The 16477-nt window shown below is 43.8% G+C and overlaps 1 protein-coding gene across 3 annotated transcripts in view; it reads left to right on the top strand.

Moving 5' to 3' along the window:
- Nucleotides 1–349: 349 nt before the first annotated feature.
- The window catches only part of GOLGA2 (golgin A2), a 44407-nt gene continuing 28279 nt past the window's right edge, over nucleotides 350–16477 (top strand). The window contains exons 1-8 of one of the 3 annotated variants that reach the window (XM_063144570.1): nucleotides 350–433; nucleotides 4949–5071; nucleotides 5506–5586; nucleotides 10524–10652; nucleotides 13024–13064; nucleotides 13188–13251; nucleotides 14450–14509; nucleotides 15014–15094. In XM_063144570.1, the coding sequence (XP_063000640.1) occupies nucleotides 386–433; nucleotides 4949–5071; nucleotides 5506–5586; nucleotides 10524–10652; nucleotides 13024–13064; nucleotides 13188–13251; nucleotides 14450–14509; nucleotides 15014–15094 (627 nt within the window). In that variant the 5' untranslated portion in view covers nucleotides 350–385. The remainder of the gene's footprint in view (nucleotides 434–4948; nucleotides 5072–5505; nucleotides 5587–10523; nucleotides 10653–13023; nucleotides 13065–13187; nucleotides 13252–14449; nucleotides 14510–15013; nucleotides 15095–16477) is intronic. The other 2 variants (XM_063144572.1, XM_063144571.1) reach the window with 2 other exon arrangements.

Consider the following 16477-nt stretch of genomic DNA (forward strand, 5'->3'; position numbering starts at 1 on the left):
GTTGCAGTCATGTGCTGCTTATGAGCGTCCGTGGGCAGCTGGGTGGCCCTTGTGTGAACAGAATGCTGGGCCGGAGGGACCCAGCAACGTTCTCGTGGCCTTGTGAAGTAAATGTGAGAGGATCGACGACACAACGAAAAGGCGGGAAGCCCTTAGCGCATGCGCCCGATGCCGTTTCTCCCCCATCCTCCTCCTCCAAACCTCGCGTCGCGCCTCACGGTCTGCCAGGGCCGCGCGTGCGCATTACAGCCTCGCTCCTCGCCCGGCTGAGCCGCCCAGGCAGACAGGCCGGCCTCGGGCGGAGCTTCGCCTTCCCCTCAGCGCCGTCTCTCCCCACCCACCTTCGCCCCGCACCGGGCTGACGTGGCCCGGGCCCGGCACGGACATGGCGGACGGCAGCAGGCAGAGCAAGCTGGCGGCGGCCAAGAAGAAGGTAAAGAAGCCGGGGCCGTGAGGGGGGGGGGAGGAGGAGGAGACGGAGACGCTTCTCCTCAGGCCTAAGGACCTGCGGGGCGGCCCGGTGGGGCCTCCTCGCCCTGGACGGCACCTTCGGGCTCAGACACGCCCCCAGACATTCCCCCCCCCTGTATACGTGGAGGCCTAATCCCGCCCCGCGGAGGCTTAATGGCAGGGAGGGGGCCCTCGTCTTAATAAACACCTCAGGCAACGGCCCTGGGAGGCCTGGGAGAGGCTGAGTGAATGCGTGGTGGGGGGACACCCCCCCCCGATTAAATACCTCAGAAATGCTCCTTGGAGGCTTGAAAGAGGGGTCCCCCCATGTAGGTTTAGTGTTCTTGTGCCGGGGGGGGGGGGGAATCCCCTCTTATTAGACACCTTAGACACACCCCTTGGAGGCCTGGAAGAGGCTCCTCCCCCTATAAGTTTAAAATCCACTCCCCCTATTAAATACCTCAGAAATGCTCCTTGGAGGCTTCAAAGAGGGGTCCCCCCATGTAGGTTTAGTGTCTTTGTGGGGGGGGAGATCCCCTCTTATTAGACACCTTAGACACACCCCTTGGAGGCCTGGAAGAGGCTCATCCCCCTATAAGTTTAGAATCCACCCCCTTTATTAAATACCTCAGAAATGCTCCTTGGAGGCTTGAAAGAGCGGGGGGGGGGGTATAAGTTTAGTGGGTGTGAGGAGGGCAGATCCCCTCTTATTATATAGGTCTGGAAGAGGCTCCCCCCTCTAAGTTTAGAGAACCCCTTCTATTAAATACCTCAGAAATGCTCCTTGGAGGCTTGAAAGAGCCCCCCCTATAAGTTTAGTGGGTGTGAGGAGAGCAGATCCCCTCTTATTAGATAGGTTTGGAAGAGGCTCCCCCCTCTAAAGGTTTAGAGAGAGACTCCTATTAAATATCTCAGAAATGCCCCTTGGAGGCTTGAAAGACTGGTCACCCATAAAGTTTTGTGTTTGGAGGGGGCGTCTGTTATTAGATATGTTCTTGGATATCTCAGGCTTGGAATTGGTTCTCCTACTCTATGGGTTTAGCGAGTGTTGGGTTGGAGACCCTTCCCCTTATTAAATAACTCAGAAATGCCCCTTGGAGGTATAAAGAGTTCCCTCCATATAAGCTTCTTGTGGATAGTAGATATTTTAGAGACACCCCTTGAATGTCTAGAAGAGGCATCTCCCCCTATAAGTTTAGTGAATATGGGTTGGGAGACCTCCTCCTATTTTTATATAATATGTTAGAAGCACTCCCTTGAAAGTCTAGAAGGTCCCCCCCCTATAGATTTAGTGTGGGTTAGAAGAGACTTCCCTCCCTTATTAAATACTTTGGATACATCATTTTGAAGGCATTGAAAGGGGTCTCCCATATACATTTAATGGGTGAGGTAGACCCTCTCTTATTAGATACCTTAAATGAATGCCTGGAAGAGGCTCCCCCCACCTCCGTTTACATTTAGTTTAATTTTATTAAACATCCCTTCAATGCCTGGAAGAGGGAAGGAGGAGGACCCCCTCTTATAAAACATCTTAGACACATCCTTTGAACGTATGAAAGAGGGAACCTTCCCATATTGTTTCAGGGGGGCATTGCATGGAGACCTCTTATTAATCCTTCTTATTAAACACCTTTTCTGTATACACACACACACACACTCTGAATGCTTGGAAAACGATTGATGACATATTGGTTTAACGTTGGACCCTTTACTAAACTGCGCCCTTTACTAAACACCTTATATACATCCCTTGAATACATGGAAAGGGATTCCCCAAATATAGTTTTTTGGGGGGCAGGGAAGACCTTTCTTTGTTATAAAACATCCTAGACACACTTCTTGGATGCCTGAGAGTAAATCTCTCATGTATAAATACGGTTGGCCTTCCACCTTAGTAAGCACCTTAACAATTTCAGAAAAAAGAATAAGAGGCATGTCAATATTGCAACATATATTGTGAAATATTACAACGGCTGTAACACTTGAGCTGGGGAAAAAACTTCAGTTAAATTTTAATAAAGCAACATAAAAACTCAGTCTCCTTTTCCAGCAACCTAGTGTGTATTGACTCCCACATATATGGCTCTTGAGGAAGAGATTTTCTTTCACCCCCACCCTCCCACTGAAGTGTCAGTGGAAATTCTCTTGTGCTTCTCCAGAATTTGTCCTTTAGAGGTCTTTGAGAGGTATTGGAGAGTATTTCCCTTAATAGCTGGGAGGTCAGTCTAAAGCTTACAATCCATCTTCAAATTCTCCATCTTGCATTATTTGTGTTGAGAATCTGTAGACAATACACACATTCCCCCAATACATTCGCACTATTGACATTGAGATAACAGTGTTCCCCACACTTTGACATACTCATAAAGTAGCCAGAGGTCTAAAAGGGTGCCCTTCTTAGTTTTGCACCTGGTTTGTGTTCATGGCTAGAGGAGACAGCATTCACATACAGAGGCCTGTAATGAGCAAAACAGATACAACCATATCATGAGGCCAGGTGAAGCTGCTGCCTCAGGTGAGAAATTTGGATGCAGTACAAATGGCAGCAAATTCTGGGAATCTGTCCAAAATTTTGGGTACATTACACATCCCTATGTGGCATGCCCGGATTTTCTGGCAGTAGGGTGGCAATGTCGATGCCTTCAAGATGGTTCTGTACTCACATGCCAATTGTGCAAATACTGCCTCAAAATAGTCACATGATTTTACCATGTAATCTTGGATGCATTGTAACTCTACTGCTACAGACAGCTTTGAAAAATTGTCATTGGAAAATAGACTGTTGCAAAACTAGGGTAGTGACTTCTTCAGGGCAGTGCTTTATCCCTTGTGCCTGCCCTAGAAAGGATATGGGCAAGGTCAGCCATGGGCAAAGGAGTTGTTCAACATGTGCCATGTATGGTAGCCAATTGAGTGTGTGAAGTGGAAGGTGGCAACAGGCAACATAACACTAGTTTACTGTTATTTTGTGCTGCTGCATTGCCTTATTATAATATTTGTGGAGTCAAATAACAAATGGGAGATATGTATGTAGGAACAATCCTGTTAAAATACTCTTTTTGGACTTTGATGCCACCTTAACTTTGGTTCTTCTGTGTAGTAATTGCTTCATTGAATGAAGAAGGAAAGTGTAGCTTTTAAATCGATACCAGTTGCCAGTAGACTCCACATACATATCCCACTGCCTTCATCTCAGTGGTACAATTTTTTCTCTCTATCAGTGTGGCCACAGTGGAAAGATGTGTGAGAAGAAGACTTGTAATGCTAAGAGTTGGTAGGGAAATATATGCTAGTATGATGTGGTTTGGTGACAGGCTTATTGCCAGTGCATATGACTGACTTAGGCTTTCAAAATTCCCACTGTCCTGCCAATATATCTGGCATAGATATCGTACTGACAAGAGTGATGAGCTTTGAGGGTAGAATATTGAGTAATAACATTTCCTAGTTGTCTCATGCTTTTAACAGCTGATACAATAGCATAAAAGTGTTGGGGAAGCATTCTTTAAATCTATATGTAACCAGGCTTGGCAACATCAAACAAATGTATATAAATATTTCACTTGATGCATGCTACAGAGAGCTTGCTATAAAAGCCCAACCCTAGACATGGTTGTATTGTTAAGATTAATTTCTCTGTAGTGACAAGCTAGCATTTCATTGTAAAGATGGTTAGAACTGGGCTATAATATTCTGTTGGAGTCTTAGCCTTGTGGATATGTCTAGGAAAATCCCACATGCCTAACTGTTTAGGCACCTAGCAATTTAAATTATTCCTGCCCCCCTAATTCTGTTTGTGAAGAAAGCCCACAAGCAGAATTAGAAAAAAATATTTCAAAATGCGAAGTGCCTGGGCAGTTAAGCACCTGGGCTTTCTTCACAGACATCTTGAATGCTTAAATGCTAGAAAGTTATTATTTTTAAAATTTCACCTTTCTTGGCACCAGCCTTATGTCCTTCAGATGCTAATATATATGTAGCTATTTGACCCAAATCAGTAATTATTTGTTAAGGGTGCTATATGTTAGCAACGTTGCAGATGTTTGCAAGATTTGAGCCTGGTGGCGTTGTCAGCCTCAGATGTTGCAAAAAGCTTTCTGAAGGTCCCTTCTGATAACATTGTGTGCTCTGAAAAGTATATGTTGTCCCATAGTGAGGTTTGTTTTCTGCCATTTTTGCTATTGTTGAGATGCAGCAGTAAATGGAGTTTGTAAAAGTTTTACTAGATCAGTGAAATAGAACCCTAAAAGTTCACCTCTTGTAGCTGCACCTAACATAAAATAAGGCCTAACATTCCAGGGGTTTTTAACACCACAATTATTTTGTTTAAACTTGTAGTCTGAAAAAGTTTCACACATGGGCGTCCCCTGTTAAGTTCAGTAACCATACTGGGATGTTTTCCTAATCTCCTGATTGTGTTTTCTATTCTAGCTCTTTCTATTTCAGCTCTTACTTTCGGACATAGAAGGTTTACTTAGTTGTTTTCCCCTTTTCTCAGCTGAAAGAATATCAGCAGAAGAATAGCCCTGGCTCAGCAGCCGGAGCCAAGAAGAAACGCAAAGGTAAAGAAGGAAGTAGGCCAGAGACGCCAACTCAAGATGGCAGAGAGTCCCCTGAAAATGTGAGTGGTTTACTTAGTATTTTATTTGCGCAAAAATGTTTCACTTCCAATTCTGCTTGAAAATAATGTTAACCTTATAAGAACTTGAACAAGGCTGTGCTCTCTTTCTGGCTTTGGTAGTTCAGATAAGGTCAGGTAACTCAGTAGAACTAAGCATTTGGTTCCACAGTTGTATCTTGGGAGTACTTAATAAGGATGTTTTTGAATTCACCTTTGGGGTGAAGGAGTTGCATCCTGGTACTAAACAGATTATATGCAAGCAGTTTCCACTGATTTCAGTGGAACTTACTTCCATCTTGGTGTTATTAGGATCTCAGATCTCAGCCAGTGTCCTTTTTCTTGTTCCTTTGGCTTCAAGAACCCATTGATCAATGTTCTCATTCTCTCCCTTTTCTCAGCTGTTTCTCTTTCCCCTTTTCTTTCACCCTGTTTAGATTCAGAACATTCTGAAGGTGCTGGTGTCAGACCTTAACCGCTCCAATGGGGTAGCCATACCTTCATTGGACAAGAGGAAGGTGAGGCAGCATTCAGAATCTGTCCGACTGGCTTGCTGTCTATACTGCATGCTTCTGATCCTATTTAAAAATTAGGATTTTAATGGGAATGGGTGGAATAGATGTCTGATTTTTGTTGTCAGCTATGTGAATGTTGCCATCATTAACACTGAGCTATTTTTAACCTGCCTTCCCCCCCCCCCTTGTGTGCATTTCCCTGAACTTGCTTCAAATTACAAGGCTGAGGAAGGGCAGCTCCTTGGACTTCTAAGATAGCTTTGCTTAGAGCAGCTGCTTTGAAATAATGTGAGGCATCTCGGAAGAGATTGGCTGGAGAGAGATCCCCCCCCTTGTTCTGTTTCCAAGGTGATGGTGAATGAATGCATAAATGGCATTGTTCACTGTGGACTACAGGCGGGACTTGACTTCTCCTGATTTTCTTTTCTCTCTGTCAGTGTTTTATTTAGAAGCGCCTCACCTCAAAGGGCATGTTCTTGCTCATCTCTAATCAAATTGTTGGCCTGCTGGATGAGCTCTGTAGTTATTCATGCCAACTCATGTTTTGACAAGTAATGAAACCTGTACGTGTGATAAAGTCTGGGGAATAATTCAGATATGCCTAGGCAGGAGGCATTACCAATGACTGCTGGCATACACCTTTACTTTTCGGTGGATTTTACCAGTCCAAGTTCCATGTAACTAAAAATAAAACGCTGGGTTGTAGCTGTGATTTTTAAAAAGTTTTTTATGTTTTAGGAATAGATGCAAGTAACTTTTTCTTGCAGAAGATCATAGGTATCAAAACATTTTGGGAATAAAGGACGGTTCATATAGTTGTTTCTTTCTGTGTTATTATTTATAGCATTTTTATTCCGCCCTTTAGCCAAAAAGGCTGCCAAAAAGGCTTACAAAGATAAGAAATAAGTCAGCTAGAAACTTTAAAAATAAAGCTTTTGTATTTGGTGTTGGTTATATCCCCCAAATATTTACATTCAATTTTGTGGTGCCATTTCAGCCTACAGCTTCTATTCCATTTGAATTCAGATACCAAAGTAAGCACGTTGGTTTCCAGATCAGGGGCAAAACGTGGGACCTGTTTATGGTGATAGATAACACTGGTGTTCTCTTCAAGATCTTGCTGTGTGACCCCTGAGAGCATATCTGAAATTGAATTTGGCCTCTGCCCCTGTTGCAAGAGATTCAACAATTGTAAGAATGTTAAAAGTCCCATCTCCTATAAGGCCAGATAGCTTGTGAGAAGGTGTAGCTAGTGGCTGAAGTTGCCCTTTGTATTATATAGGATCAGTCTTCTAGTAATTTCTCAAGAATGCTCCCTGAAAAAGAGTTAATTTTGGACCTGAGAAACCCAAGGACCAGCCTCAATTCTTCCTCTGTAACTTGAAAATAAGAGAGGCCTGCCTTACAAGGCTTATATTTTATTCACTCATTCATTCATTCATTCAATATCCCAGCTTTCTAAATACAGTACATTCAAGGTGGCTTGCAATACATAGAATAACATTGCAATATTAAAGAAGTTAAAAATACAAATAGCAGACTAAAAAAAATACTCAAAGAGGCAACATACCTAAAAGAATAAAAATGCTCTGAAATAGCATAGTCTTCACCACCCCTCTAAATGTGGGTAATGAGAGGGCCAGGCATATCTTTCTGGGAAAGCTATTCCATAATCTGGCCACTGCATTGGAAAGGCCTTACTGCACGGAATCACCTGCTCTCTCCCAGTAGCTCTTTAGGGACAGAGTGGGCTGTACACAAGGATTGCCAGCTTGTGTCATAGGCCCAGGTTCAATAATATATTTACCTTGATCTTTAGGACAAATCAGGTGGATGGAGAAATGAAGTTTTCCCCTTAAGAGGAAACACATTGCTCTTGCTTGCCCAATGAAAACATTTGGTCTTGGGACGATGGCCAGGTTTATGCTTATAGCTTTGGAAATAGAGTACTAATCCTTTGATGTGTAGAAGTGGGGTTATTTTGAGTGATATACTAGCATAGAATGCCATAGTTCAATCCGAGTTGGTATTAGGCAGCCAGGGGCGTGAGCATTTTGACCCATGTCCAAGTTTTTATTTGTGCTATCAGGACTGCTTTCACTTGTAAAATGGGTGATATCTTTGTTTAATATTTTCCTGACTTGCTGTTTTTCCAAGGAGCTCAGGGTAGCATACATGGTTCTCCCCTCACCCATTTCAGCCTCAAAACAAACCTGTGAAGTAGGTTAGGCTGAGAGAGATTGATTGACCCAAGGTCGCCCAGTGAGGTTTTGAACTTGAGTCCCTCCTGTCCTAGTGCTCTAACCAGTGTAATGACAATAACATGCTGTCTGCCCATATTAACTTATACCACAGGTTGTGACATTAAATGAGATGTGTAAAATATTTCGCACTTAGAAGTGCTGTCTAAGTATTATCTGAGACAGTAGCCCTATGATAAACCATTGCATGAAGGAAGTCAGGGACATGCTCCACCCGTGGCCATCCCTGTTTTGGGAAGCATATTTGTAGAGGAGAGCCTGGTGTACATGTGTATGCTCCCTCCATGACCACACGTGGCCCCTCCACATCAGAGGAGGAGGCTGTTCACAGTGAGCAAGCTCCCCTCTATAGACATGCCACTCCTTGCATGGCTGGTGTGTGTGAGTGTATGTAGGTGTACACACAGCCCTGCTGTGAGAGGAATGCCCAGTCAAAACAGACCCTGCAGGAAAAAATTGTATGTTCAGATGTGTCGGGGCAGCCTGGCACATTCAAAGTTACCAACACATAATCTCTTCCCAAACTGTTCATGTGTTACCAGCTTAAGAGATTTCTGTTGAGAAGGAGCTTTTGCCATTTCGGCTGGCTCATTGTATTAATGACCAACACCATGTGTTAAAGGAGATATTAAAAAGTTAACAAATGAGAATTTTTGTCCCCTCTGTCGATTTCCCACAAGTAGCTGAACAGAATGCTGGATGAGATGGACCCTTGATCTCATTCAGCAGGGCTATTCTTGTTCTCATATCTTGGGAACCCATGTGCTAGGATAGAATGAAGAAGGTTAAAAGTGGGGTGTCAGATACTAACCGTACTAGCAACACTTTAAATTACATTAAAATGTTTAAACATCTTTGAAGAAGACATCTTCAACAATTGTAATACTATACAACCGGGGCATGACAGCTGTCCAGACTGAATGAGGGTGACACTCCTGCCCCCCCCTCCACTGACAATTATCTGTTCCTTGTTGATCTGGAGTTAATAGGTACCAGTTCAGTCAGGTCTAACAGTCAATATCTCTCTTTATGCTCTATCTGAATCTGGTCTCTGACTCTCAGCCTCTGACTTCAGAGCCCTGGAAACCACAGACAGCATCTTGAGAGAGAAGAGTATTCCATTCAACTCAGGTGTAATATGTCATTATCTTCCATTCCAACCAAATCAGTTTTCTACCCAGGGATGTGCACTCCGCAGAAGTAAAGGGACAGTGTAACATTGTTCTGCTTGTGCCTGATATTTCCCTTCATCTTTATAGCAGACGAAACCACAGTATTAATTTCTGCAAGCTTCCAAACAACAGTGGGAGATTTCACAATTATATTTTTTCATAGAATCAGAGAGTTGGAAGGGATTTTGGAGGATGGAGGACCTTTGGGGCAGGATGCATTCCTGACAGATGGCTGTGCAGGCTCTGCTTAAATACTTCTGTGAGGGAGAACCCACTGACTCCTGCGGCAGCCTGTTCCACTGCTGAACAGCCCTCACTATTAGGAAATTTCTCTTAATGTTTATCCAAAATTTATTTATTTATTTATTTATTTTATTATATTTATATACTGCCCCACAGTCGAAGCTCTCTGGGCGGTTTACAACAATTAAAAATGGTAAACATTAAAAGTTTACAAAATTTAAAAACCATCAAAAACATAAAAAACAGTATAAAAACAACAGTATCCATTTAAAAACAACAATTCTGGGGTCCATTAAAAACAAACTTAACATTGTTAAATGCTGTTAAAATGCCTGGGAGAAGAGAAAAGTCTTGACCTGGCGCCGAAAAGATAACAATGTTGGCGCCAGGTGAGCCTCATCGGGGAGATCATTCCACAGTCTGGGGGCAACCACTGAAAAGGCCCTCTCCCTTGTTGCCATCCTCTGAGCTTCCCTCGGAGTAGGCACTCGGAGGAGGACCTTAGATGTTGAGCACAGTGTACGAGTAGGTTCAAGCTGGGAGAGGTGTTCCATCAGGTATTGCGGCCCCAAGCCATGTAGGCTTTATAGGTTAAAACCAGCACCTTGAATTGGGCTCGGAAACGTATAGGCAGCCAATGCAAGCGGGCCAGAATCGGTGTTATATGCTCAAACCTCCCTGTTCCAGCTATCAATCTGGCCGCCGCATTTTGCACAAGCTGCAGCTTCCAGACAGTCTTCAAAGGCTGCCCCATGTAGAGGGCATTGCAGTAATCTAATTTGGAAGTTACCAAAGTATGGACAACTGAAGCTAAGTTATCCCTGTCCAGATAAGGGCGTAGCTGGGCCACCAACCGGAGTTGGTAGAAAGCACTCCGTGCCACTGAGGCCACCTGAGCCTCAAGTTACAAAGATGGTTCTAGGAGAACCCCCAAGCTATGAACCTGCTCCTTCAGGGGGAGTGCAACCCCATCCAGAACCGGTTGAACGCCCCCCATCCGATCAGAGGAACCACCCACCAGCAGCATCTCAGTCTTGTCTGGATTGAGTTTCAGTTTATTAGCCCTCATCCAGTCTGCTTCCTTGCAACTTCCAGCCATGGGAACTAGCCCTGCCCTGTGGAACAACATTGTAGATGGACATTTCAGAGCCCTGTTGATTTGCCTCTAGGTTTTACAAATGCTTACAGAAACGGTGCATGGGTGTGCTCATCGGTGTCCTCACCTGCATGGTGCTTGTAATACTTGTGGTATGTTTTGTGACAGGCATACTGTGATGGTGATGTTGCCACTCATAATGCTGAACAACTCGCTGCTGGCGCTCCCACATTGTCTAACAGCAACAGTTTGCCTAGCTCTGCCGCTCCAAGTCCTGGTAGCATGCAGCTGTCACAGGTTTGTGAATGTTTACGTCCCTTGTAAGGAATACCCTTGAGATGTTTTTTTCTGTACTATACAAAACAAAGCAAGCTTCACGTAAGGAGGGAGGGGGAGACGAAGGTAGCGCAGGTTTTCCAGTGATGACACTGGCCAGCCGCCCTGCAAGTTGCAGCTATGAGTGGAAACGGCTCCACAATACACTGAGAGATCTAGGGTGCGCAAGCAGCTGTTTTTCCTTCTCTCTCTCTGCAGTCATTATTGATTGTAGCGTCATTGGAAGAGGTTTATTCTAGAGCAGTGACAAAAACAACACGCCCCTTTAAGCACTTTTCTGTAGCCCATAGGCTCTCTAGAATCTTTTGAGCCGAGCTTTCACTTCTTAAAACGCTTCTAGTCCTTATTGTTTTAGAGATAAAGTGCTATATATTAGAGGAAATAACATATCAATAACATATCTGTACAGCGCCATGAAAATTGATGGCGCTTTATAAATAAATAATAATAATGTCCTGTGGGTAACTCAGGTTTTCCCCACTTTGAGGTGGTAAATTCAGAATAGCGAAGAGTAGATTGTGTCAGCCAACTTTGCTTGACACCTTCTGTCTCACTTCCGTTTACATGCTATTTATATTAAAGGCCTGCTATGTCTGTTGCAGCTCTTTAATTACAAGATTAGATTCCCATCCCTGAGCTAAAGTAATAAATTTTACTGAACTTTTATTAAGGGTTAAGTGAAAAATTCCTAACAAGACAAAGTAGTGATAGACAAACAACCTGACACTGTGCTTGAGCCTTTAAGAGATGGGGCTTATTAAAATCTCTTACATGCATTGTGCTGCAGAATAGAAGTCACAGATGTAATTTGTCTTCTAGACCTGCTCTACATTATCCTTCTTATATTGAAGCAGCTCTTAGGGGAATAAAGGAATAGTAGATGCTGTTAAACAGGGGTTTTGGCTATGAGGGCCGCATGCACGGGTATGCACACAAAGACACACATACACACTTCCCCTCCATCTCCGCATGCAAAGATGGGAAGGTTTAAACCTGTCCTCCCCGTGTGCTGAGATCTTAGTTCGGTTCAGACAATACATTTCTCAATAGTGGTTTTAGAACTCCACAGTGCAGTTTTTGCATCACCGTTGAGAAATGTGTTGTCTGGAGGGAAAACTCCACCCCATGGTGGAGTTTTTTTTTTTTTTTTTAGAAAACACTCCATACTGAATATCCATGCTGTGCAGAGGAGAGTTCCTGCACAACCGTTGTGTTGTCTGTTGTGCGGCAGGCTCCGTGGAGTTTCCTGTTGTGTTGAGTAGACATTTCCCACTGGCTACAGAGTTCCCTGGCAAGAGTGGTGAAAGGAACAAGTGCCACTCTAGGAGAGCTGCTGGGATTGGTTTTTTTGCAGCAATGGCTGATGGAATGCCATCAGGAGGACTAGGGGAGGAGAGAGGGTGGAGAAACTGTCAATCAAATGTCACATTGCCTTTAACTCAACTCCACGGTAGCCCACAGTAACACAATGGTGGAGTTAGAACATGTTGTGTGGTGACTAGTCCCTACAAACTCAACCGTTGAGTGGAGTTTTCACACTGCGTAGAGTAATGTATTGTCTGAACTGAGCCCTTATGACGCATCCATCCACTACCCCACCGGGAAGCACCAATCATCTGGGTAGGCTGTGCAGTTAAGATGGGGGGAAATGGTGTATGGAGAGAGTAATCCTTGCGTTACCACTTTTCCTTGTTTTAATTATGCTCCACAAAGTTTGGTCCAGCTGTTTGGCAGGTTTGGTGGATTATGATGGGGACGGTTGTGTGTGCAGACAGTTGTCCCTGAATGCTGCCCTCGACTTCATAATTGTGCTCAGGTTGGGCACCTGCATGGGCCCCAGCTGCCTGTATATGCTGTAAGGCGTCACTAAGAAGGAAGAATTGGCTCAGTCTGTTCTGAAGTGTTTAAACTGGGGGTAGAGAACCCCAGGCCTGGGGGCTGAATCCAAGCCTCTAGGGCTCCCTTGGTGACCACACCCCCTTTCCCCATGGATTGTTTGGTGATTCCTTGGCTGTTGTGCAGTTTTTTCTCCATCCTGAAAGGTTGAAATGCCTCTCCTAAGTTATGGGCAGTAAGAGCTTTAAGCTAAAATAGGCTGGATTATTTATTTATTTTTGTATTTTGGGGCCTGCCCCCTTTACCTTCAGCCTGCCTTACCTTCAGCCCCACCTCCCACTGTCATGTGGCCCCTGAAAGCTTCCCCGAAATGGAATACGGCCCTCGGGCCAAAAGACGTTCAACATTCCTGCTTTAGACTTGTCTCTGTGTGTGTGTGGCAATTTGCATGTTTCTCTTTTCTGGAATACTTATATGTTTCTGTTTTATTTCACAGATCTGTGACTCTGATCATAAAAATGCTTTGGAAGGAAATAGGTGAGACTTCTCTTTGTATTTAAATGTCTGTAATATTGTCCCGTCCCCCCTGATGGCCACTAAACGTAAGGATTGTGTTACCAGCCCCCCTCATTAAAGACATCCACCTTCCTCCTTTTGTAGGTCCCTCTCATTGACGGAGAGTCTCCGCCAGCTCTCTGAGCAGCTTAACGGCATGGTCAATCAGGTAATAGCCAGATTCTTCCGATTTGTCCTACTTAGTTATTTTTATACCCAAGTGAGAGCTAAATAGCTAGCTCAGGACTTTTCAGTCATCACAGAGGTCTTTGCAGCCCGACAATTAAACAATAAGATGTTTTCATACTGGAAACTAGAAAGGATTGTTTTGAGTGTGTCATGTGGTTAGTGGGGAGAGTATCTGAGTGGGATATATAGTCTCTCAACTCAGTGGTAAACATGTAAAATATGGTGTAGACGTTCTCTTAAAGAAGTTGAGTGCCCTTCAGTGTGCCAGATTTTTAGCCAGAGGTTCAAATTCTGGAGAGGTAACCATAGCAGCCGCCTGTGGCACCTTAAAGATAATGCATTGCCATTCAAGAGGCTGTATTTGCAGTTTACCAGTGGAACCATGGCTGGCAGCACTGGTACTGCGCGTTTTGTTTTCTCTTCAGCAGTTGAATCCAGTTTAGATACTGCTAGAAGAGGAGCAGTTTCAAGCATTGTAGAAATGCCAGCACTAAAATGACAGGATTATTAATAATATTTGTCATGTTATCCAGGACTGTTTCATTTACATCACTATCATGGGTTGAGGGGGTCGAGATAACTTTTTTTAAAAAAACACCTGCAAGCAGAAAGCTAGCACATCAGGGTGAAAAATTCTAACTCCCACTAGTGCCCTGTTGTGTTAGTTCTCTAGGAATTTGTTTCATGCAAGGGAGCATTTGAAAAAGGTGATTCCTCCCTTGAAGTCTAATTTAGCATAGTCTATTGTGCCACCTCAGTATTTTGCCATCTCATTGTGACCTCATTGTGGAGCCAGGCCTAAAACAACATCTGCTCTGGAGTTGCTTCCACCTTTCCATATATCATGAAGCGCAATTTCCTTCCTTGGCAGCTTACTTGCGTTACTGTGATGTTCCCAGCATTTTTTAATTTAGTTCCTCTTCCTCTCTGCATTACCCCTACAGTTTAGGTAATTGTAGAGAGAAAGCCTGTACGATAGGTGTGTCTCTGAAGGGACCCTGTCTCAATACAGGGGAGTTATACTAAATGTCCTTCAAGTTCATTCTCCAGTTCTGTAGGAGTATCATTCTGCTGCTAAAGAGATATCTCACTGAAATTAATCTTGACATGTGCCAGTGGAATAATATATCATATGTGGCCAGTCACATGTTGTGCTGATGAACGTCTATATTTTGCAGCCCACGGCTTATGTGAATGGGGAAAATGCCACGTCTTCCACAGACATGAAAGTGATGGCGGTAGGTCCACAGCCCCTGGCTTTTTGTCAATTTGCCTTGCTTTGAATAATTCAGTAAAGTATCCAGTATGTGTTCTAACTGACTTGAGTACACATGCCTGCCCTCTTAAAAAAAAAAAGAAGAAAGAAAGTGTAAGTTGCCCTTTTACTTGGTGTTTGGATGAAGACTCATGCAGTGGCTTCCAGACCGGACTTTGGAAATACGCAGGGCTCACCTCAAGTTTATTTTATTTATTTATTTATTACATTTCTATACCGCCCAATAGCCGGAGCTCTCTGGGCGGTTCACAAACGCCTGAGTTATTTTTAAATGGGGATTAAGCTTTTGGTATTTAGCAAGTGTTTGAGAGGGATAGAGGGTATGTGTTGTATTTTTGTGTTGTATTTTTGTGTGGGAGGGGTGCCACAAAGTAGCTTAGCTGTAATGTTAAACATTTTATCTCCTTTTTTATGATTTGCCTTTCCCCCCTTCCTTCTCCTCCTGCTGTCTGCATGTGCTCATCAGACACGTTACCAGGAGCTGGCAGTAGCCCTAGACTCCAGCAATCTAACAAACAAGCAGCTCAGTTCAGAGATAGAGGAACTGGTAAGAAACAACCAGACTGACATGCTTGGCCTTGTCTTGCTGCTCCTCTGTGCTCTCTGGGTGTCTGTAAGGTTTTGGGTCCTTCCACTGTGCCACAAGCAAAAGTGTCATTCACATAGCGGAGACTAGTAGTTGTTGTGATCTGTCCGGAATTCAGGGTCCAAAACCTAAAACATTGGCTTCATAAACTTTGAGCAAGCATATGCCTGTGCATTCATGTCATTTCTGTCTGCCTGCATACCCAAGGAATGCCGTGTCTGCACGGTTACCTTGTGGAGGATGTGAGAGGGTCAAAGGTTCCTGGCTAGTCTGTCCCATAGAGCAGGAGTGGACAACCTGTGACCTTCAGCCTAATCTCAGAAGCCCTCTGCAAGCAATCAGAAGGCAGCTGGATGTCAGTATCCACAGTTTCCTGAAGTTTGTGTTCAAAGTTTGCACATACAAAAATGCATGTAGTACAGGAAAAATGTGCACAAGGATGCTTTATCTTAGGAGAAATCACCCGCAAAAAAATATGTATAATTTGAAAATTGCATATGGGATACATTCGTTCTGAGAAATCCACCAGAGGTATGAAGTTATTTTTTGCAGTGTTTAACCAGTAACTGCACATCAGTAATTCCGGCGGGGGGATGATGCAACCAAATTGAGGTCACTGAAAAATATGGCAAAATGCACATGCACCCATATTGAAATTCTAGAGATTAGAATTAATTGTTCGTTTGTGGTGGCTCTGAGGAGATCTGTGTGCACATACCTGAGGTCCAACCCATCTCCCGTTGTATAATACAAATGCCAGTTACAAACTGCCAAGTTAAAGAGTGGAACTCAGATTAAGAGATGCTTTAAAATAAGGCTCACTGCGATACAACTTTGCATAGCGAGCTGCCACTGAACTTTCCTAACGTGGACGTTATTGGCTCTGCTGAATCTGTTTCTGCAGAGACTGAGGGTAAATATGCTAGACTCAAACATGCGGATAGTGTGTGATCGTCTTTTCTGCATTTGTGGCACAGTGAATGAGCCCGTTTGTCTTCTAGCTTGCATGGGTTGCTTCTGCTTCTGTTACTGAATTTTGCTGCCTTTTAAACTCAGCTAGGAATGTGTACGGCCCGCTTTCAGTCAGCAGAGTTCTGCATTGTTTGAAATTCTCCCCCCCTTCATTTCATCCTCCCCAGCTCGTTGCATGGCCTGTCTTTTTGCCGCATTGTACTTTTCTTTGTATCCCTTCCATTCCCCCCCACATTGCAGCATTTCAGTGGATTGCTAAATTGCCTTGTGTTTGAGCACTGCCCACAAATGGCTTTTGCCATTTGCCTTTAACCAGGCAGGAGCATGAAGAACTCTTCTATTCAGTGTGTAGAATTTTCCTCTAGAAAAAGA

Source organism: Elgaria multicarinata, chromosome 19 (genome assembly GCF_023053635.1).
Source record: "Elgaria multicarinata webbii isolate HBS135686 ecotype San Diego chromosome 19, rElgMul1.1.pri, whole genome shotgun sequence".
Lineage (NCBI taxonomy): Eukaryota > Metazoa > Chordata > Lepidosauria > Squamata > Anguidae > Elgaria > Elgaria multicarinata.